Source organism: Pan paniscus, chromosome 3 (genome assembly GCF_029289425.2).
Source record: "Pan paniscus chromosome 3, NHGRI_mPanPan1-v2.0_pri, whole genome shotgun sequence".
Classification (NCBI taxonomy): domain Eukaryota; kingdom Metazoa; phylum Chordata; class Mammalia; order Primates; family Hominidae; genus Pan; species Pan paniscus.
In genome coordinates this window covers 75,722,895-75,746,051 of record NC_073252.2, presented here as the reverse complement: position 1 = coordinate 75,746,051, position 23,157 = coordinate 75,722,895, and the positions used below count along the sequence as shown (strand labels likewise).

The following is a 23,157-nucleotide window of genomic DNA, read 5'->3' as shown; positions in this document are numbered from 1 at the left end:
CGCCCTCCAGGTTCAAGCGATTCTCCTGCCTCAGCCTCCTGACTAACTGGGATTACAGGCACCCGCCACCACGCCTGGCTAATTTTTTGCATTTTTAGTAGAGACAGGGTTTTACCATGTACGCCAGACTGGTCTTGAACTTCTGACCTCAAGTGATCCGCCCGCCTTGGCCTCCCAAAGTGTTAAAATTGCAGGCATGAGCCACTGTGCCTGGCCAGAATTTTTTATTATAAGCAGTCAAAATAATGAGTCTTTGAAATTATTTTTTCTGATTACAGAATCACTTTGTGCTCACTACAGGAAACTTGTAAAATATAAAAAGCAGAAAAGAATGTCCCATAATCTTACCAACAAGAAACAACCATTGTAACCATTTTATTTCTTGTATGGGTACTATCTTACAGTCAGTAAGAATACTATTAATTAATACTTATTAACCACTTCCTTTGAGATATTCAGCTAAGAGTTTTCCAAACATTTTCATTTTACCTTTATATTCAAGTAGTAGGTGAACATTTTACAGTTGTGTCAAGTAGGGTTTAAAGAGGTTAGGAAACGTGCCTAAGGTCACAGAGAAAAGTGGTAGAGCTGAAGCCAGCATCCTTGATCACTATACCACACCACCATCAATGTACAGATACAGACAATGCCATACACTACTCCTTGCTCCTAAAATTATAAATATAATTTTTAGATGGCTATTTAATAACAGCACTTGGATATATAGTAACTTTACTGACTCACTCCTCTCCTGGATCAGATTATTTTCATATTTTATTCAGGATAGCGTGATTCATTCAATACAAAAAATAAAAACTAGATAAATGCAAGACTTGCTTGTCCACTTCTAAATTTAAATTAAAATATATAATTCAACTTACTCTTTTACTGAGGCAAATAACTGGCCACATACTGCAACCTAATGTGCAGCAGCAACAAAGGCAGCCACAAAGTAGCCAACGTACATTAACAGGAAGGTTCTTCTTAAGACAACTGTTAACTCTGTTGATGCTGGCTTTAAATTCTTCAGGAGCTACCTAAAGAAAAATTTTAAGAAATAATAACAATGCAATATTAATGTCAAAAAACATGACTGATGAGCATACTTTTTTCTAATTTTCTCAGAAAAAAACTTTCATTTTGAGGCATACAAATAGTACATAAATGAGACACTCACTTTTCCAGTTAATGAAGAAGGGAATTCAGATTCAAATTTGTTGCTCAGTCCAAATCTATTTTAAAAAATAAGAAGAATATGTTATTACATGTTATTGTTGCCAAAAATGTAGACCATTTAATTTAAAGGTCAAGTCAATAGAAAGCATTTTCACATACGGAGGAAGTTTGAGACATAAAATGGAAGTTTGAGATAAAATAACTGTAACAAGCAATTTATGAAATGTAACAATTATTTTAGCAGTTAAATGGAAACTTTTGCATAATGATAAGGGGCTGAATGTTAATTAACCAGCAGTATGTAAACAAAAATATAAATGGTTCATTTAATTTGAGCTACCAACTTTATATTTTAAAAAGTAACTACAAAGCATACTATTTTAATGGGTGGGATAGTGATTTTTTCCAGCTTTTAATGTTATTGGTGGAAACAAACAATAGCTGTGAATTTTAGCAGGTGTCCTACACAAGCAATAAGATGAGAAGGAAAAATGCAGGAAAAAGAGTGAGGAGGGGAAGAATAAGGAAAAAGGGAGAGAAAAAATAAAAAAGTAGGAATGGACAAAGTGCTACCAAGAACCGTCTTAGGTTCCATTCAACACCTATTTGTCAGTGCATTAGATGGTATGAAAGAAAATGTAGACGTGTACTATACCTATATCTATTCCTATTACCTAAAAGACCTTTTCTTGAATCATGGTTAAAATATTCCATGGCTTTAGAATTGATAAAAGATTTAAACTCTTTTCAAAGAACGGTAAATATAACAAGAAGATAAAAGACATAATAAAAACAACCTATCTTGCTTTTATCTATTAGAAGTCTACCAGTACTTGGAGAACACAGAATTCATTCAAATCACAACTACTGAGCACATTCCATGCAACACTTCAGTACAGGCTTTTACGGCTTTTACAGCTTCCTTTGTTTCCTTAAGAAATCACACACGAGACCAATTTTACTTTTATATAATTTGAGATAATTTTGAAAGTTCATGTAATACACTGTAAAGTTTTGAAGGGGGGACTCCAACTTTACACCTAAATCTAAATGGAATCTTGAAACAGGCTTGTTTTACTCATATCCCACATACATCCATTTCACTATCTCTACATTCCTCCAGTCTATAGTCATAACTCTGCAAACCACTCCAATCTGTTATCCTGCTTTCTCATGATCATCAAATTCAAGTTTATCTTTCCTGATAGATCTTGAAACCCTCAATCTGTTGATCTGCAGCTATCAGGATACCTCCTTATATCTTATCTTAAAAAACAAAACAAACCTTAAATACATACAGTCATGTGCCATATAACAACGTTTCAGTCAGGACATACTAGAAGGTGGTCCCACAAGATTTTAATACTGTATTTTTACTGTACCTTTTCTATGTTTAGATACACAAAAACTTACCACTGTGTTATAACTGCCTACAATACACAGTACAGTAACATACTGTACAGGTTTGTAGCCTAAGGGCTATGGGCTATACCATATAGCCTAGATGTGTAGTAGGCTACACCATTTTAAGTTTGTATACACACACTCTGTGATGTCTGCACAATGATGAAATTGCCTACTGACCCATTTACCAGAATAGTCCCCATAGTTAAGCACCACATACTTGTATATATCTTCACTTTAACCAAAAACCCTGTTGAAATGCCACTCTTTCCTTAGAAATCCTCAACTACAGTTCACTCCTGACCTTATCTATTCTAAAGAACTTTACCTCCTGCACCTCCATCTAATTCAGCAACCTACTCACTGTGATATATTCTGCATATTGTCATCACTTGGGACTGTATCACCTCTGAAATTCTGAACTGTAAAATTCTTCTCTTACCACTGCCATCAATCATTTCATTTCTCCCATCCTTACTAAATTTGTTTTTTGGCCTCTGGTTGTAATATATTGCTTCCCACCCCTCCATAGCTCCCTATGACTCCATTTCCTTCCTTATTTGCCAGAACTACATAGTCAATCATTTTGAACATACTCCAACAAACATCTTTAATCATCTCTACAGTGTCCCTTGCCAACCCAGGTTCAATTAAATTGTTTACTTTCTTCACACTGCCTGGAGCTACTGGAGAAAAATCACATTTATAAATGTATCACCAATAATAAATATATATATAACATACATATCTTATTTCTAATCTCATGAGTATTATTGTAACAATCTTTATTCATCCCCAGTAAGTTCTCTTTTCCATGCTCCGTAGTTGTTGTGCCTGTCTTTAGGTACTCCACTTTATCCTCACAACCAACATTTTTTTGCAAATAACCACAGTTGTCAACTCTGAGAGAAAAAAATGTCATGGAATATAAACTGCTTTACCTTCCCTCCCTTTTATTTTTGGATTTACTTATATATCTTCAGTATTTTTACCATCTCTCAATGGAGGAAAGCTTCCAAAAACTAACCATTTACTTCTGAGTGCATCTCCTCCAGTCTCCTCTGCAATTCACTGTATTTCTACCTCGCTTCAGGCTCCTTAAACATAGCCTACAAACCTGAATTAGTCTATCCACCTGAGGATGTGAATCCTCATTTCTTCTTCTCTCTCAATGTCTGATGGCATCTATTTCTTTCCTTCCTCAACTAATGTTTTGAAAGACTCCTTTACATTAACTATCTTTACGTTACCTCCCATTCATTATTCAAACTACCACAATCCAGGCTTTCCTACACACTTCTTTACTAATAAGACTGTTCTCATCAGAGTAGTTGAAAACAACTCTTTTCAGCAAGTCTTCTTTCATATAGCATGCTTTCTCCTGGCAAACAGCTTGAATGTCAGAATTTCTTATTTGGCACAGGCCACAGCAAATATCTCCTTTGCTATGTTTTTCATCCCTGCCAAAACCTTCTTTTTTTTTAATCCAAATCTAGACCAACCAAAACAATAGTAGCAGGTAGAATTTTAGCAAGACCATCTTATTTTATTAAATGGATAGGAAAAGTCACACTTCTTGTTTGATAATATAACTGTAAAATATCACCTCTAATGATTTATTTTTGACATAAACCACTTAATTTTGACAATACCTTAGTTCTGGCTTCTTTTTTAAGTTCAGCAGGAGGCAGAGATTGTTAGAATGAAAATGGCATATATGTTTTGTTTTCAATTGACAGCATTATAAATGTACCTACAAGTTTACATAAAACTTTTTATATATGGTAAAAATAATTTCCTTTATTCTAAGACAAAGTACAACTGGCTCAGCACAGTATTAGAAAGGCCAAGTTTCATCCCATAAAATAATAATTTGATGTACTTGAAAGAAGAGCAATGATTCCTGCATTGAGTAGGAAGCTGAACCCCCTTCAGACTCTAATAACCAAACATTCTACTAATCCAAAAAGCCAGAAGTAACACTTGGATAATTTTTAAAAATATGATTTAAAGTAGGTGGCATCTTAATTCAGTTATCTACAAGACTAATTAAATTTTAAAAAATATTTTATGTTGGCAAGAAGGTCAAGATGGAAAAATATCACACACTGTCAATGGAACTATAAATTGTTACAACCATTTCAGATTAATTTGGCATTGAAAATATTTATACCTTTGTCATACTTGTTTTCTCTTTAGAAATGTAATATTACCTAAAAAATAACTTGAAATGTGGATTAAATTTATGCATAAACAAGTTCATTGAATCTTTATTCACAAATATATATATGTATCTATTTACAACATTTTAGGAATGGTTAAGAAAATTATCTTATCTCAATATAACAGAATATTAAACAACCATTAAAAATGAAATTTGCAAACTAAAAACACGGAAATACCATTGAACATAAACTTATTTACCTTCCCTCCCTTTCATTTTTAGATTTATTTATGTATCTTCAGTATTTTTACCATCTTTCTCAATGGAGGAAAATGTTGAAGAAGAAAATTCAATATACCATGATATTAACTGAAAAGAACAAAAATCTTGCAAGTTGATAGAATTTTCAGGAGTGCCATCTGGTAGTATGTAAAACAGGTCTTAAAAAATATTCCTACCCTGGCTGGGTGTGGTGGCTCACACCTGTGATCCCAGCACTTTGGGAGGCCAAGGCAGGTGGATCACCTGAGGTCAAGAGTTCGAGACCAACCTGGCCAACATGGTGAAACCCCATCACTACTAAAAATGCAAAAATAGCTGGATGTGGTGGTGGGTACCTGTAATCTCAGCTACTCAGGAGGCTGAGGTAGGAGAATTGCTGGAACCCGGAGGCGGAGGTTGCAGTGAGCCAAGATTGCGTCACTGCACTCCAGCCTGGGCTGACAACAGTGAGACTCAGTCTCAAAAAAAAAAAAAAAAAAAAAAATTCCTACCCTTTGACCCAGTAATTCTACTTCCAGAAATGTATCAAGAGAAAATAGCTGCAGTGGCACAGATATGTTAATGAATAATCAAGTATTCTGCAGTGTTATTTTAGGGAGGGGGTATTAAAGACATTTTGTGTCATTTGTTTTTTTTTAAATAAGAGCTATTTTTCAGAAATGTATAGTTCCTGCTAACTAAATAATTGACGAGTATTTTATTTTTTTTTTTTGAGACAGAGTCTCGCTTTGTTGTTCAGGCTGGAGTGCAGTGGCGTGGTCTCATCTCACTGTAACCTCTGCCTCCCGGGTTCAAGCGATTCTCGTGCCTCAGCTTCCCAAGTACCTGGGATTACAGGCACTCGCCACCATGCTGGGCTAATTTTTGTATTTTTAGTAGAGACGGGGTTTCACCATGTTGGCCAGGCTGGTCACAAACACCTGACAAGTGATCCGCCCACCTTGGCCTCCCAAAGTATTGGGATTACAGGCGTGAGCCACTACACTCGGCAGACAAATATTTTATAATGTACAATACCACCCTAATTTTGTTTTCTTATTTGAATATTTTATTTGGTATTAACTAGGTATTTTAAGATAAGTAAACAAGGAAATTTAGGTTCACTAATCAATAGTTTTCTTGAATGCATTTCAATGTTTTCCATAGTTCAAGTCCATCTAATCCTCTGTCCTTCTTACTTCAGTTTTAACTTCTTCTATGTTCCTTGTATCTCCTCATATTAACAAGGTCTCTTGGCATTCACTACTGAGCTATCATTTTAAATTAAGACATGTTTTGAACTCATAACGAATTTTGCTTTTTAAATGCAGAAATGCAAGAATCCACTGCTTCAACTTGTTTTGCCCTTAATCAAAAATATATGTTCAATGTTTCTTTTCTTCTGAGTTACAGTGATACTTTTAACAGTGAAATTTTTAAAACAGAAATATCTTATAATTAAATTAATTATAACACAACAATCTGAAAAGATGCTACACAGCTCAAAACCATGTATACTAGAGAGAGTAGTCTGTTACTCCGCATGCCTAACTAGGAGCTCCCTATACTTTGGCTAATTAGATCACAAGTGGGCATCTGCTTTAAGAACAGCTAATCCCTGGGCTGGGTAGCAGCACATGGAATGGCAAGGCCAAACAGTCCTGCCTAACTTAGATAACATTAACTAACTCAATCAGCTCTCTCTTGAGGTATCTGAACATAAGACAAATAGATGGTAACATGCAGAGCTGAGAGAGGGCTTAAATTGAAGTCAAGATGTAGTAAAGCCATCGATAATTAGAAATCAAAATAAACTGAAGCCAATAGTAAGCAGAAACTGAGATCACCAGACAAGTAATGATGGGCCAGATCAGGGAGGGTCTGGTAGAACATTAAAAGGACTCTGAAGGAGATGGGGAACCTTTGAGGGGCCTGATACAGAGAAAAGACTTGAACTGACTTATGTTTTAAAAGGATCACTATAGCAGATGTACCAAAATGGTTGTATAAGAGGAGAGGCAAAGGTGGAAAGGTGGAGACAGGGGGAAGAAAAAAATATATATATATTTTTTGTAATTTAGATGCATTCTTGCTATGTTGCCCAGTGTAGTCTCAAACTCCTGGGCTCAAGTGATCTTTCTGCCTCAGCCTCCCGTGTAGCTGGGATTATAGGTACATGCCACCATACCTGACTTAAGAAATACATTAAGCGTAAGGCAGAAGGGAGACTGGCAATTCACTCCAGTCGTGTAGGTGGCAAAATAGGGCCAAATTTTGAAGACAGAGCCAAGATGTCAAGACAGAATGGATGCAGTGAAAGAGAAAGAGGAAAATCAAGAATACATCAAAAAGTTTTTGATCTAAACAAACAGGGTCCTCGATCTGCCATCAACTGAGAATGGAAGGCTGCCGTTGAAGCTGATTTGGGGTGTAGATTATGAATTCCATTTTGGATATTCTGGATTCTGAGACATTCAACCTGTACAAATCTATAGATACAGAGAATTTTTATGTTCCTACAGATATGACAAGACCTATGAGCATATAAACTAGAAATTTCAAACTGAACACATTGGTTATGCAGATGGCACATGAAGAGAGTGCTTATTTCCTAATGTTGAACTTTGAGCTCAATGAACTCAAATTTTTAGCTAGTTTTGGAGATAAAGTCATAACTATGGAAAAAAATTAACAGACTTTGATGCATATAAATCATGCTTTAAGTTTATCTGGTTGATTCAACATACGTCTGAATATCAATGTAGCTCAAGGAGGATGGGATCTAATTGAAAGTATACTCTATTTATACAAAAGATACAGAGACCCTGGAGTTGGAGACGTATATTTGGGTTTCAGAATAATTCTAAAAATCTTAACTCTGTAACCACATTCTGAACAATATTTGAGTTCATCTGGTCTTATGAAAGTTTAATCTCATTCAGGAAACTAGTGAAATCAAAGACTTAATTCTCCAAAGCATGTGTTAAATTTACTCTATCATAAACCTCACCATTATACATAGTCTTATAATAATCTAGCATTAGCATTTTATCAATTTTTAATTATTAAGGTTATAATTTCCATTATTAACAGATTAAATATGTTGTTAAGCAGTGAAAGTTATATAAGTGTATACTGATGAAAATGCACAGTATAACTAACTTCTGGCGATATAGGGATGCAGCTGGTCTAACTTAACAACTTTTAAATTTTCTGTACTACAGAAAAAAGATTTTTGTATATCTGATTTATACATATTTTAGAATATTCTTCATACTTCTATAAATCTTAAGAGCAAAATAATGATGCTAAATTATGTTCATTTAAGCAAAATATATGGTTGAATTGATTTACAATATAGACTAACAAAAATACTCATTTCAAGTAACATTTATAATTGAGCAGTTTAGAAAAGACCAAGAAAGGAGACTGGGTACATAGGAACTCCACCACTGAACTAACCAAGGCCCACATTATGACTACAATGCAAGATCAAAGAGAATAAAACAAGAAGTTCTTGCAGGAAGCTCACTATATATAGTACATTCACTTTTTTTATCAATCAAAATAACAAAGTTAGGTTACCTTCAAGTCCAACCAACTCTATCCTAAGTAGATAGTGGGAGAGAAAAAAAGCTTAAGAACAAAAAAATTATTCTTCAGGGACACTGTGAGAACATTTCAGCTCCTACGGATGCAACTGAGTTTTAAATGTAAGATATAAAAAACACAATTTTTTTCCTCAAATCTAATGAATCATGTACTGAGGGCTGTCACATACTACACACCTTACAGCTAAAGGATATCACGTTTACGAGGGTTCCCACTTCAAAATCTATGATCTTGTGGGAAAGACTCTCTACTTCTGGGATGTGCTATTCTCTTGGCATACTAGCTGCCCCAGCAGCAGAACAGAAAGTGCAGGTATGCCATCAAAATCACTCCCAGTGAACAGTAAGGGTAGCCAGTTATTTAACCTCAGCCTACACAAAGCTAAAATTAAAAAATAAACAGACCAAAACAAACATAAGAACTGAGGAATTAGACAGCAAAAGTGGCCACTGCTATGTATTTCCATACCTCATAGGAAAAGCTGTGAAATTTGATGGTTTACACACAGAACTGTAATAACTCCTTTAATCTAGAGATCAACACCCTAGCTGGGGCCACTATCATGTCTTATGGAAGCTGCTTCTATAACCTTCTAAATTTCATTCTAATTCCTTTACAATCCTTTCTGGCCCCTACTGAACCCTCCAATCTCATTTCAAGACATTATCCCCTTTGTTCACTATATTCTAGCCATAATATAGAGGTATCCTTTCAGTTCCTCAGGCAAGTCAAGCTTGTTTTGGCTTGGAGTCTTGGCACCTGCTGTTCTCCAGATCCAGGGGCTCCTGACAGGACTCTCATCCTTCCTAAATGTTAGCTTCCTCAGAGAGGTTCTTCCTAATCACATTATTTTCAATCACAGGATCTCATCCATTTCCTTCACTGCAACTTTATCAGATAAAATTTGTCTATGAGCTGTAAACTCCATGAGGGCAGAAACTATGTGTGTTTCATTTTGGGTTTCATTATATACCCAGAGCTTTGTGCAATACCTGGCAGAAAAATGGGCATTTAACAAATACTCATTAAATTACTTATTAGGAAACCTCAACAAGACAGCTGATAATCAAAGATTAAGCAAAAAATACTCTGAGAAAACAAAATAAATATTGTAAAACCCAAGCATCAAAACCCAAGCATCTACATTCAACAATCAGGATGAACTTCTCTTACTTTATATGCAGTTCTAATAAGGCTGGTTGGTTGTTTTGCTTCCAAGAACAGCTGACCAATTACAAAGACAGAAGAAAGCAAACCAAAAAGAACAGCCCACATATGAAATTTAAATGAAAGTGCCATTTAGAGAAGGTTCTCAAACTCCAACATACCTCAGGGCCACTAAGGCATCACTGTGTATCAATCTGATAGCCGTTTTTGATTAAATGATTCCTCTAGTCAATTAGATAATTCTGAGCTATGCTCAGAATCTTGTTTTAAAGCAGAAAAGCATACTTCACATTTTAGACTGACTTCCCACAAAATGGTAAAGAATAACCAAAAAATGTGCATGCAGGGTTAAACATCAAAATATGTCATAAGTAATAATTTATTGAATGCCTATTAATTAGATAAATTCTGACTCTCACATGTAACCTCTAAGGTGGATATTATCTCTTTCGCAGATGAAAAAACTGAAGTTCGGAAAGGTTAATCTGCTTATGGTTACTGTCAGGAAGTGACTGAGAATTGAAACCAATTTGCCTCATATCAAAGACCACACTTTTTCCACAGTACCATCTATTACTTTCCAAATATGTCTGATAGAATCACGTAACACTCCTACCAAAAATAAAAATCCCTAGACTCTTCCCTTCCAGACCCAATATTCTGATTGGGTCAAAAGTCACATACACACATACATACACACACACACACACACACACACAATCTTACACAGAAGATACTTGAAGGATACTTAAGAGCATCTGTTGCTACATGTTATATTTAAAGCTTAATTTTATTAATAAAATCTAAATAGCTTTATAGCAGATTAGAAACCTAAGCCAGACACAGCTATTAGAGATTTGAAAGATTTCTTTCTGAGAATACAGCTGGCCTAATATCCTGGGCCTTTAACCTGTTGACAGTATAAACTCCAGCTGGAATTCTGCTTTAGAGTAATATTATTTATTTAAATTATTTAGAATAGTATTTGATTAGTATCATAATAATTACATATAATTTACTTTTCACCATTTAATCCCTCTTTTCCACTTAGCTACTCATATAAAATTTTAAGTACTAATCAATTTCATATCCCTTGGTAGGCAAAAATCCAACACTGAACTCTTTGGACCAAATGTCATATAAATTCTCAAATTCAAATACAGCAAAAACTTTGAAACCTCAGTTAATTATCATATTTCTCATTTCTTCAAGAAAATCTATGCATTAAGAAGTTTTAGTAGTTCGTCCAAATAAAATGCATAGAATTTTTTCTTCACATTACCAAAGATATGTATTATATCAAATTACCAAATTATAATCAAATTAATTTCCTCTCAAACTATATGGAATAAGAAAAATCTCTGGGAAGCCACGCATGGTGGTTTATACATACAATTCCAGCATTTGTGGGGGCTGAGGCAGGAGGAACACTTGAAGCCAGGAGTTCAAAACCAGCCTGGCAATACAGTGAAGCCCCATCTCTACAAAAACCAAAAAAATAATTTTTTTAAAAAATTAGCTAGGCATAGCAGCGTGTACCTGTAGTTCTAGCTACTTCAGAGACTGAGAAAGGAGGATCACTACAGCCAGGAGGTCAAGGCCACAGTAGGCTGTGATCAGGCCCCTGCCCACCAGCTTAGGTGACAGGGAAAGATTCTGTCTCTAAAAAAAGAAAACAAAAATCTCTGGAGAAAAAAAAAAAAAGAGTTATAAAAAAAAATCTACCTTAATTTGATAATTTCCTCACAATTACCAGATTTCATTTTTTAAAACAGAGGAGCTATTTATCTTTTCAGTGTGATAAGTATTCTATTATAGAACATTGTTTGCCTTTGTTCGGAGGTGCAGAGAAGAAAACAGTGATTCATTTGGCAATTCTGACAAAATCCAAAGATGTATACAATTACTTCATTCATTTAGAAAATATTATAGGAACTATAATATTCTGGACACTATATTAAATAGTAAAGAAAGATCAATAAACACAACCTCTGCCCTCAAGAACTTATAGCCTGTGGAGATACATCAATGAAGCCTTCAAAAATTTCAAAACAGAGAGCTTAATCTTTAGAAATAAATAGAATGTGTCTTAAATATTATGCTGGGTGGGAGAAAGAAGTAGAAATTATAAAGTTTAACAAAATTGTTTTATTGACATGATTCTGTAATTTGGCAACTCACATTCAGGTCTCTTACTGCTAACCACAGCATCTAGTAGCAGTCCTGAAATACTGACACATTTCAAGACAATTTTTTACTAACTCTACCATTTGAAAGATCAATAAACACTAAGGTGTTCTTGTGATGTCTCTTATTCAAAAATCATATTCCATCCCAGTGTAGTTCCCAAACATTTTCAAGTCACATTTCTAAATCTTTAATCTTCCATAACATATCTGGAATGAAAACAAGCAAAAAGTGGTTTCCGACAGCCATTGATAAAAACTGGTGTTGAAGGATAAGGAATTATTTGTGGAGATGGTAAGATTACACCTCAGAAGAGAGTACATGAAGACACGGTAAAATTACAAGAGAATAACATTAGAAACAAACCTCAGCAAAATAACTTGGCTCTATGACAGGGCTTGAGTTAGAAGTCAAAGATTATACATACTCTAGGAAAGCCCCAAGTTTGATTCTGATACAAGAAGGGTAGAAAGTGGAGATGGGAGCAAATAATGTCTGTTATAATGACAGATTACCTAGGAAATATTGGCCTAAAACTACTTTTAAATTCTAACTTTTAGACTGACACATCCTTTAGAGTTATCACTGTGAAAAACAAAACTCTTCAATAAATGATCAACATATTTTGCAAATATATTTTGAAGCATAAGGAACTCCATAATTTTAAAATATTAACCAATCTGGTCAAGACTACCTAATAGTCTTTTTACAGTATTACTGTTTATTTTGGAAACTATTTTTCCTCATCGTCAATTATATGAGAAGTCACCATGAAAGCAAAAAGGAAATCTACTTTTAATTGAATGGTGACTGTAAGCCTTTTAGGTTACATGTACCTAAATACTATGCAATAACAGGAATTTATCATTTATTTTCCTTCCTTCCAATACCACTTTCCTCAAAATATGCTTCTGCACAAGATTTCCCCATATTGCTACCTAGAAATCTAACAATGAAGGGAAATATTATACTTAAACAGAAGAATGTCAGAAAAGAATACTGATCATGAGAGAAGTATAAAAAGTAAGTCTGATTTGGGGGTCAAGATGAAAACATTTGTAGTAAAAAAAAAAGGAAAATATTTGTATTAAAAGCCACTTTAAAGCAGACTTTAGGCAAATTAAACATGTTGCATCCTATGTCACAAAAATCTGATTATGCCTAGAGACTAACCTAGAGAATGGAAGGTAACTTTCTTTCTCACATCACCACAATGACATGCCAATCACATCACGTGAGAATACAAGTTTCTAAAGTAAACAGTAATATTGTAATATATTAAAGTAGAAAAAAAGAGCAGAAATAGTCAATTGTAAAGGGCTACTCAAAAGTTCATCTGTGAAAAACATATGGATTGATCTATATCCTTCTAGACTGATCTAGACTACAGATGATTCAGTTTACATGGTCAATTACTTTCAAATTGGTAAGGGAAGACTGCTCTGATCAGCACCTAATTAAAAAAAAAGGTGGGGGAGGGGGTGTTAAATTTAGCCAGTCTTACTACAACTGTTCTAATAGCTCTTCCCATTTATATTTAAAGCAAGAAAAATTGAATGTGCTCAACAGTTATAGTAATACATATGCACCAATTCTAAAAACCTTTATAGATGTTAACTGGGCTACCCACTGGCATGGTGTGCTAGTGTGCCTGGGAATTATGCATGACAGAGCCATGTTAAAAAAAAAGTTTTCTATTATTACCTACGTTGCCACAAAACAGGTTAAGTTTTCAATGCAGAAAGATCCTTATTGTCATCAAAATACTTCAAACACAGTAATTTAAGCACATACACATTGCTTAGAAATGGAAAAATAAGACTAAGGTGAATCATTGTTATGTTTGATAATGGCAGTTCTAATTTTTTAGTACTTTGTTTTACACCTGTTTCTCAAAGTGGAAAACTATATCTGAGGAGGAGAATAATAAAAACTAGTATCTATTGAACATAGTACCACACAGTGCAATAAATTCTTTTCATGTACTATCTCATTTAATCCTTAATAATCTCAAAAGGTATCGACTATAACTATCCCCATCTCAACTAAAGGTCATGAATAAACAATTTATCCAGGAAGTAGCTGAGATAGATTTTAACCCAGAGCCTAGAACCAAGACAAATGGGAGAAGAAGGAAGTTGCTGAGGAAAATCAGAGATTTAACTCACAATGTAGAAAGGCATACTGTTTATTGATGATAGATAGTCCCTCCCTATAACCTGGAATAGTTTTCAATCTTGGCTACACATTAGAATCACCTGTGAGATTTTATTTATTTATTTATTTATTTATTTTATTTATTATTTTAACTATCCACTCCTAGGACCCTCACTTAGTATTTGGCCTTCAACTGGCCTGGGGTGGAGCAAAGACAATGGTCTTTTTTTAAAGACACCCAGGATTCTAATGGACAGCTAAGTTTGAAAACCACTAATAATTATTTTCTACCCTATTAACCTCTCCATGTAGCCAACTACAATCAAGTTTACTGATTACCTAGGTTCTGAGCACTTTGCCCACTATTGCATTTTCCACTTGCCCAACAAAGTGCTTAGCTTTTCTTCTCCTTAACAGAGGAAACATTATAACTACAGCGGCGCCTTTTTAAATGACAAAATTCTCCAGCTTTTCTTTGACATGAGGAATGTAGAAGGAGGGAGAGATGGCATGACAAAGTTTGGAAATCACTTCTTTAAGCATCCACATACTCCTTAGGCTTAAAACAGTGCAAAAAGGTCCTAAAAGTCAAAATAAAATCAAATGACAGGTTATGAATTCTGTGATATATGTTAAAAGTTTAATATCCATGATATTTGGTTATACTTCTTAAGCTGGTGACAACACTTAGAAAGTATTATTGTGGTGAATTAAATTCCACTGTCTTGTCATGGTGTTGTGATGGCAATTATGCAGTGTTTTAACCCTGTTAAGTCACCTGAATATAAACTAACAGGTACTAAAGAAATTAAAGCATTACATAAGCATACTCAAACAACAATATGGCTGGTCATACGAGAAATGCAATTATTTTGCTGACAAACTTATATGAGAAGTCTTACTGTTTCCCTAAGTTATTCACAGCACATCCCACTCACTCTTCACCAAAATATAATGAAGACTATTCCAGACATTCTCAGACTTGCTGGCTCTTTTGTTTTACTGAAAAGGTGAAGAAGTACAGAGATACCTGACAAGTATGGAAGTCTGATCTATTATTTGAACAAGAGATCTAAAATGAGAGAGTATCAATGTAATACATCAAGCGGTACAAAACTGTGGACTTCATAGTGAAACATTACAAAACTTCCTGCTTCCGGACAGCTCATTATTTGGTTCAAGGCTTCACATTCCTTTATTTGTCATGGTCTTTCCGAAAGCTTTCATTCCTTATTGATATCAGACTTTTAATGTTACTAGTGGGACTTTCCAAATTAACAAGCCCCAAGTTCGTGCCCCAAGGAGGAGCTTCAGGACTACAATTTTCCCTCAGTAACCTGAGCAGAGTGTATGTCCCTCACGTAGTTGTTGTTGTTGTTGGTGTTGTAAACATATTTCTTTCTGTATATCTTAAATTTGTGTTCAACTATATATTTTTATCACGTACAATTACAAGAACTTGCATTAGTTCTGCGGAAATTAGTGGAAAAACTGGGAGACCTGTGGGTATGTGTGAAATAGACACGAAACGGAGCTTCGCTGCCAATTGTCACTGGGGTCTCACACGGCCCAGATCTGGCCTCTGAGCCATGTCACTGGGTGCAAAGGCACAGACAACCACAGGGTAACTGGGCGAGAAAACAAGGAGGCTCCCTGTCAATACACGTACTTCCACCCTGAAGAGGAAGGGTGGCCCGCAGGGCAGACCCTAATGAAAACCCGTGCCTACTGGGATCGTCACATCGCCCGGGCCTGTAGGGCCTGCTAAAGGGGTGTGTGGAGGAGGAAGGACAGCGTCCGTCCCCACTTCGGAGACCCAAACAAATGAAAATAAGCCAAGTTCTCACTTCCTGGTCGCCTACTCTTTCGGAAGGCCCCCGACACCAGACGGACACAGGGGAAACGGGGCTCCCGTGGAGTAACGGGGCCCACCCAGCCCGCACCTCCCGCCCTCGCCCTCCTCCGGGCCTTACACGGTGACGTGACCGGAGCCGCGGACGACCACCGGGTCCGGCGAGTACTTGAGCAGCTGCTCCTCCAGGGCCCGCTCTTCGTCCTCCTCTTCCTCATAGATTTCGTCGAAATCCGCCATCCTGAGCCTCCGAGCTCCCCTGCCCAAAGGGCCTGACTCCCGGGGTTGGCGCCGGGGTACCGGCGGGCGAGGCGGCGGAGGCTGAGGGGAGTCGCCGCTGCCGCCGGCTCCGAGGCCGCGGAGTTCGCTGTCGGCTGTCTCGGCTCCGGCTACAGAGGAGATGGGGTCTGGACCGTCGCCGCCACCGCCGCCGCCATTACCATCAGCAATAACAACAACACAATGTCAACATCCGCCCAGAGGCCGACACCTCCACAAGCACAGCCGCCGCTGCCGCCGCCGCAGCAGCAGCAACTCAGGCAACCACAGCAACAGCCCGAGCCACCCGCAGCGGGAGCAGCCGGCTACGGCATCGCGAGACTTCCCGCGGGCGGGCGGGCGCGTGCGTGGGCGCGTGGGCGAGCGGACAGGCTGGCGGGCGGGCGGGCGCGCGCACGTGCGGCCTCGCGCGCTCCCTGGCCACCGTCTTTCCTCTGCTTCTACCCGCAGACGGCGACCGGGGCGCGCGCTCCCGCAGGCGGGCCCCCCTCCGCCGGCTTCTGGGTGGCGGACCCTGGGGGCGGCGGCTCCGCTGACTGGAGGCCGCGACCCGCGACTCCGACAACGCAGCTTGGAATGTCCAGTGGGACATGCAGTTCCCCAAAGTCATCTCTAACCAAAACAAACAACTGAAAAGAAAAGCCCTGGCTGGAATAGACACATTTTTGTGCGTGTCATTGCCAGTTTATCTAATAATCGCATCTCGCTTTTCCTCAGGTTTTGAGTCTATGATGAGAACCAGAGTCTCTTTTTTCCCAATTTGAGGAGTCCAGCAGAGACACTGCAAACATTTGTGCTCACCACAGGATTTTTCAAGACATCTCCAAATTCAAACATCTTGTCCTTTGATCCCCTTAAGTATAATCCAATATATGAGGCCAGCGATGCTGGTATTTTTTTTTTTTCTTACAAGAAATCTCACCGTAGTCATGCTATGAAAAAAAACTGATAAATTACCTGGATTCCATATTAGAAGATGCAGTTTCTTGCCCCAACTCCCTCACCAAACATAACCTGGTTTTTGTTGTTGTTTCCTTAAAATCTTAGGGAATTCCTTTCCTTTTCTTACCAGTTCCTACCACAAAAAAGACCTGAAAGAAAGGGCAGAGGAGAGGAAGAAAAGGAGGCAGGAAGGAAGAAAGGATAGAAGGAAGGACGAGAAGAATGAAAGAAGAATGGGAGAGAAAGAAAGAAGGGGAGGAAGGAAGGAAAAGGTTTAATGGAGTCTACTTAGCTGCCTAGTAACAGTTGAACGGTCACTTTGGGTACTTGGTTTCATTAAGCATATAAACAGTACAGGGGAAGGAGTGGGCTTCTGAGAAGAGAGTCCTGGACAGTGAGGATACACCATGGGAGAAGAAAGGATAGTTCTACTGAGCCCAGCGCTGGTCAGGCTCTTCAAGTGCAGTGTTCATGTCACAGTAGTCGGCTTTAGATGGGTCACTGTTGACGTGGAGAAAGTGCAAAGGAGGTCAATGAGGACAGTGAAAGATGCCAACCTCCTTTTGGAAACAACTGAAGGAAATGAGTGTGGTTAGCCAAGAAAAAATGAAGGAAAAATACAGTAGTTGTATCAGACTTATTGTATCCCTCCCTGGAGGGTATTTGTTCATTCAACAAATATCTACTGAACTCTAGCTATGTGGCAGGCACTGTGGACGTGTGTGAATGAGGCACAGGCCCTGCCTTCTGGTAGCTTATCTATTGTTAAGGCAAGCAATTGTCATCTCTGCAAGGGGCTCATGGAGGAGGACACAGGAAGTGTCAGTGGGGCACACAGGAGGCAGCTTGGTCTGGTGTTTAACAATGTGTGTTCTGGAACCTGACTACCTGGCCTTGAATCTCAGCTCTGCCACTTACTGTGTGACCCTAGACAAGCCACTTAACCTCCCTGTTCAGTAGCTGCCCCATTGGGATGCTCAGCAGATTCAAGGGCTTAAGATCGGTGAAGTGCCTAGAAGAGGGCCCAGCACACAATAAATACGGGGCAATAGGTGATGCTTAAGGCTCCCTAGCTTATCAACCCTATGAGGGTTACCACAGCATTATGTAATATTTTACTGCTTATAAAGCACGTGCATAATATATCATTTAATATTCCCCCAAGAACCTGTGAGGTAAGCAAAGAGGGTGTATTTATTTTCAGATATGCTATGTTTCAGAGATGCTATGATATGCTATATTTCAGAGATGCTATGTGGCTTTCTCAAGGCCATGTGACGATTTAAGATTTAATGGTCTGATTGAGTGTACTGGTGGTCCAAGCTTTCCTGAATGTCTTTTTTTTTTTTTTTAAAGACAGAGTCTCACTCTCTCACCTAGGCTGGTGTGCAGTGGCACCATCATAGCTCACTGCAGCCTTGAACTCGTCAGCTCAAGCGATCCTCCCTCCTCAGCCTCTGAATTTCCTTCTTGGCAGGAACCAGGAGACTAGTGGCTGCACTCAGTTAAAGGAACAGCTGCAAATGGGAAGATAAGAAAGAGAATAAGAGGAAATAAGGTCAGTATGTCCTGGCACAGCCCACACCTGGCTGTGGCTGAGAATTCACCCTTATGTAGAAACAGTGGCCAAGATAAGGGGCTAGTGCCCCAAAGTATCTAAATCATCACATAGCTGACAACTTCCCAAAGACGGAGGAAGCCACACAGAGCTCCTTAGAACTCCAGCACCTTCCACAGTTCCTGCTTCAGAAAAGGAGCTTAATAAATGTTATCTGAATTGAGATATAGTGTTACTAGTGCTCTTTCCAGAACACTATGACTTAATTAGGCTTCAGAGGACTGTGAGAACCTCACTCTTATCTTCACACTGGCTCGATGTGGGAGAAATGTTCTTATTCTAAGATCTATTCAACAGAGAGATCTTTGTAACTCCCACTGCCTGGGTATACGGTGGAGGGAGGGAATTGCCTTTTCTTTTTCTTTTTTCCTTTCTGTGTGTGTGTCTGTGTGTGTGTGTGTGTGTTTTCTTCTTTTTCCTGTTCTGAAAAACCTGTCAGAGCCAGCAAAAGGGTGTGGGACCTAGGAAGAAGGCCAAAGGGGTGAGCGAACATGAGTCAAACATTTTCCTGATGAGAGTTGACATCGTAATTCCAACCCTCCACCTCCGCCCTGCCAACCTTCCAAGATCCAGTTTCCTGTAAAACTCCTCCCCCAATTTCTTCCTGGAGATAAGCCGCTTTTCCAGGATCCTCTCCCTCTGTGTCCAGGTACTCACTTGCACCCTGCTAAGTGCCCATCCCTCCATAGCCTCCTCTTCATTGGAGTTTCTCTTTATATTCTTGCCTCACATATTTTCATATTTACCTTTAGACCAAATGGCTCAGAACCAAACTGGATAATGTCAGGCCTCAGGAGTCAACAAGACTTGTTTTTAAGGCAAATATTCCTTAGTTAATTCCTTAGACTTGAAAACTTCCCAGTTCCATTTCTACCTAGCAGAGTGGCCATTGGCAGCTTCACCTTTCTAAGCTTCCTTTTCTTCATCTTCAAATGGAAACTATGTCATGGGGTTCTGGAAGATCAAATGAGATCGTGCATGTACTATGGACTGAATTTTGTCCCCCACCCCCAAATTCATATGTTGAAGCCCTAACCCTCAATGTAATGGTATTTGGAAATGGAGCCTTTGGAGGTAATTAGGTTGAGATGAGGTCAAGAGGCTGGGGCCCCCATGATGGAATTTGTGCCCTTACAAGAAGAAATACTAGATAGTTTTCGATCTCTCTGTGCCATGGGGACACAGCAAGAAGACAGTCATCTGCAAGCCAGGAAGAGAACTCTCACCAGAAACCAAATCATCAGGAACTGTGAGCTAAATTTCTGTTGTTTAAGCCACCCAGGCTACGATGTACTGAATGTTTACATCCCCCCAAATTTGTATGTTGATATCCTAGCCCTCAAGGTGATGGTATTAGGAAATATTAGGGCCTTTGGGAGGTGATTAGGTTATGAAGGCTGAGCCCTCATGAATGGGATTAGTGCTCTCACAAAAGAGGCTCCAGAGAGCTGGTTTGCCCCTTCCACTATCTTAGAACACAGCAAGAAGACAACCATATACAAGGACAAAGCCCCTCACCAGAAAACAAAGCTACCAGCCATTTGATCTTGGACTTCCAAGTTTCCAAAGCTATGAGAAATAAATGTTTGTTTATAAGTCACATCGTTTATGATATTTGATTATAGCAGCCCAAAGGGACTAAGACACAGTCTATGGTATTTTGTATGGCAGCCTATTTGTGTGGAAAATATACTCAATGTGCTTTTTCCTATTCTCCTGCTTAACAACAACAACCAACACAGAAGACTCTCTGTGACCAGATGTGTTGGGGGGTTTTCCCCACCAACAAGCAAGCAATCAATTCTGCAGTGGGCACCAGCTGTATGTCCTAATTCAATTCCATCACTCTCTACCTGGAGATAGCATCAAATCCCACAGGTTGAGGGCTCAGTCCGCAAGACTGCACCCTCCACTTCAAACACCAGTCACAAGTCCAGGTCTCCAGAACTTCTGACTGACCAGCTATAAATTGGGGTTCCCACAACACCCTCCTCAGGTTCAACTAATTTGTTAGAGCGGCTCACAGAACTTGGGGAAACAGGTTTACCAGTTTATTAAGAAGGATATTTCATTTCATTTCATTTCACTTATTTATTGAGACAGAGGTACAATCACCATTCACTGCAGTCCAATAGTTATTTATTTATTATTTATTTATTGAGACAGAGGTACAATCACCATTCACTGCAGCCTCAACCTCCCTGGGCTCAAGCAATGCTCCCACTTCAGCTTCCCGAGTAGCTGGGAATGCAGGCATGCACCACCACATCCAGCTAATTTTTATATTTTTTGTAGAGATGGGGTTTCACCATGTTGCCCAGGCTAGTCTCCAACTCCTGGGCTCAAGTAATCTACCCACCTTCGTCTCCCAAAAGTACTGAGATTATAGGCATGAGCCACCACACCCAGCCAAGAAGGATCTTTTAAGGGTTACAAATAAACAGCCAGATGAAGAGACACAGAGGGTGAGGTCTGGAAGTGTCTTGGGTGCAGGAGCTTCTGTCCCCACGGAGTCGGGGTGCTCTGCTTTCCCAGCACACGGATGAGTTCTTGTTCATCTCCCTGTAATCCTCCACGTGTTCAGCTGTCTGGCAGCTCTCAGAACGCTGTTCCTTCAGGGTTTTATGGAGGCTTCATTACGTAGGCATGATTGATTAAACCGCTGGCCATTGACTTAATGTTCAGCCCCTTCTGGTGATCAGCTCTCATCCTGAAGCTACCTAGGAGCTGCCAGCCTACAGTCAACTCACTAGAATACAGAAAGACATTGCTTTGGAGTTTCTAAGCATTTTAGGTGTTGTATGCCAGGAAACAGGGTCAAAAATCAAATATGTATTTCCCGATATCACACAGCCCAAGCTGACTTGAGAAAGCATATAAATCCTCATTTGTTCACTCATTCATTCATTCAACAAATTTGCATTGAATGGTTCTCATGTATCACACACTGTGCCAGGAACTAGGGATTTAGCAGTAAACCAAACACATCCCCTGCCTTTGTGAGCATAAAGTCCACTGGGGAGGACTGACAGATAATTATAAAAATAAATAACTATTAGAATTGTGATCAGTTCTGCGGAGAAGCACAGGGGTCCATGGGAGTAGTAAACCCACCTAACTCACTCCAAGAAATCAGGATTTATTCTCTGGGAAAATGACATGTAAGCTGATGAGCTAAGCAAAGGTATGGAGGTAGGGAAGTAGAGAGAAGAGAGGAGAAAGCTCGAGACAGTGGGAATAGCATGTTTAAAGACCTTGAAGTAGAAAAGAGCACAGCTCAAATGAGGTACAAAACAAAGCCAGTGGGGGTGGATCATAGCGAGGAAGGCAGAGCCAGATTGGAGTTGAGGTCAAAGAGGTGGGTGGAAACTTGATGGCTTTTGTAAGAAATCTTAAATGCATGCCAAAGGTAAAGGAGCGGAGGATGTGAAGCCAGGCAGTGACATTATCAGATGTGCATTTTTATTATTTATGTATTTATTTATTTATTTATTTTGAGACGGAGTTTACTCTTGTCGCCCAGGCTGGAGTGCAATGGTACAATCTCGGCTCACTACAACCTCCACCTCCCGGATTCAAGCGATTCTCCTGCCTCAGCCTCCTGAGTAGTTGGGATTACAGGCATGCACCAGCACGCCTGGCTGATTTTTGTATTTTTAGTAGAGACGGGGTTTCACCGTGTTGGCCAGGCTGGTCTTGAACTCCTGACCTCAGGTGATCTGCCCAACTTGGCCTCCCAAAGTGCTGAGGTTACAGGCGTGAGCCACCAGGCCTGGCCAGATGTGTATTTTTAAATCCCCAAATGGGAGACCAGTAGTCCAGCCTAGGCTGCCTGCACCACTTCCCAGCCTGTTATTCTGTAAACGGCACACATTCTGTAACAACACTCTCAGGATTTTTAGTAAATCATATCCCCTCCATCCTCAGTACATGTGATTAGGTTAAGCTGACCATATCTCCAGTTCCAAGAGTGGGCATCTGATCTAAAATGTTCAGGTTGTGCCCCAACCTTAGAGTTTTTGGTGCCCGCAGTATAAGTAATAGAAAATAGCACTACTGCTCCAATGCTTTAGGATTAATGTATGTGCAATACAACTATGCAAAAGGCCTTTAGAAAGCAACAGAGATCCTCTTCACCTTCCATACAACTGTGGCCACTAAAGGAGAGGGAAGGAAGATGATCTAAACTAGGCTGGGAGCTTCCTGAGAGCAGAACCAATTATGCTTGGAGAAAAAGCTAAATGCGTATATAGATTAAGCATCCTTAATCTGAAAATCCAAAGCCTGAAATGTTCCAATGAGCTTTTCCTTTGAGTGTCATGTCAGCACTTAAAAAGT

The 23,157-nt window shown here is 38.9% G+C and overlaps 1 protein-coding gene across 3 annotated transcripts in view; it reads right to left on the bottom strand.

The window, feature by feature from the left end:
* Nucleotides 1–20,412, bottom strand: part of CHIC2 (cysteine rich hydrophobic domain 2) — a 59,825-nt gene extending 39,413 nt beyond the window's left edge. Inside the window, exons 1-3 of one of the 3 annotated variants that reach the window (XM_003806468.6) lie at nt 16,102–20,412; nt 1,178–1,232; nt 882–1,037 (exon numbers count right to left, since the gene is read on the bottom strand). In XM_003806468.6, the coding sequence (XP_003806516.1) occupies nt 882–1,037; nt 1,178–1,232; nt 16,102–16,220 (330 nt within the window). In that variant the 5' untranslated portion in view covers nt 16,221–20,412. The remainder of the gene's footprint in view (nt 1–881; nt 1,038–1,177; nt 1,233–16,101) is intronic. The other 2 variants (XM_055111560.2, XM_063603822.1) reach the window with 2 other exon arrangements.
* Between the last annotated feature and the right edge of the window lie 2,745 nt (nt 20,413–23,157).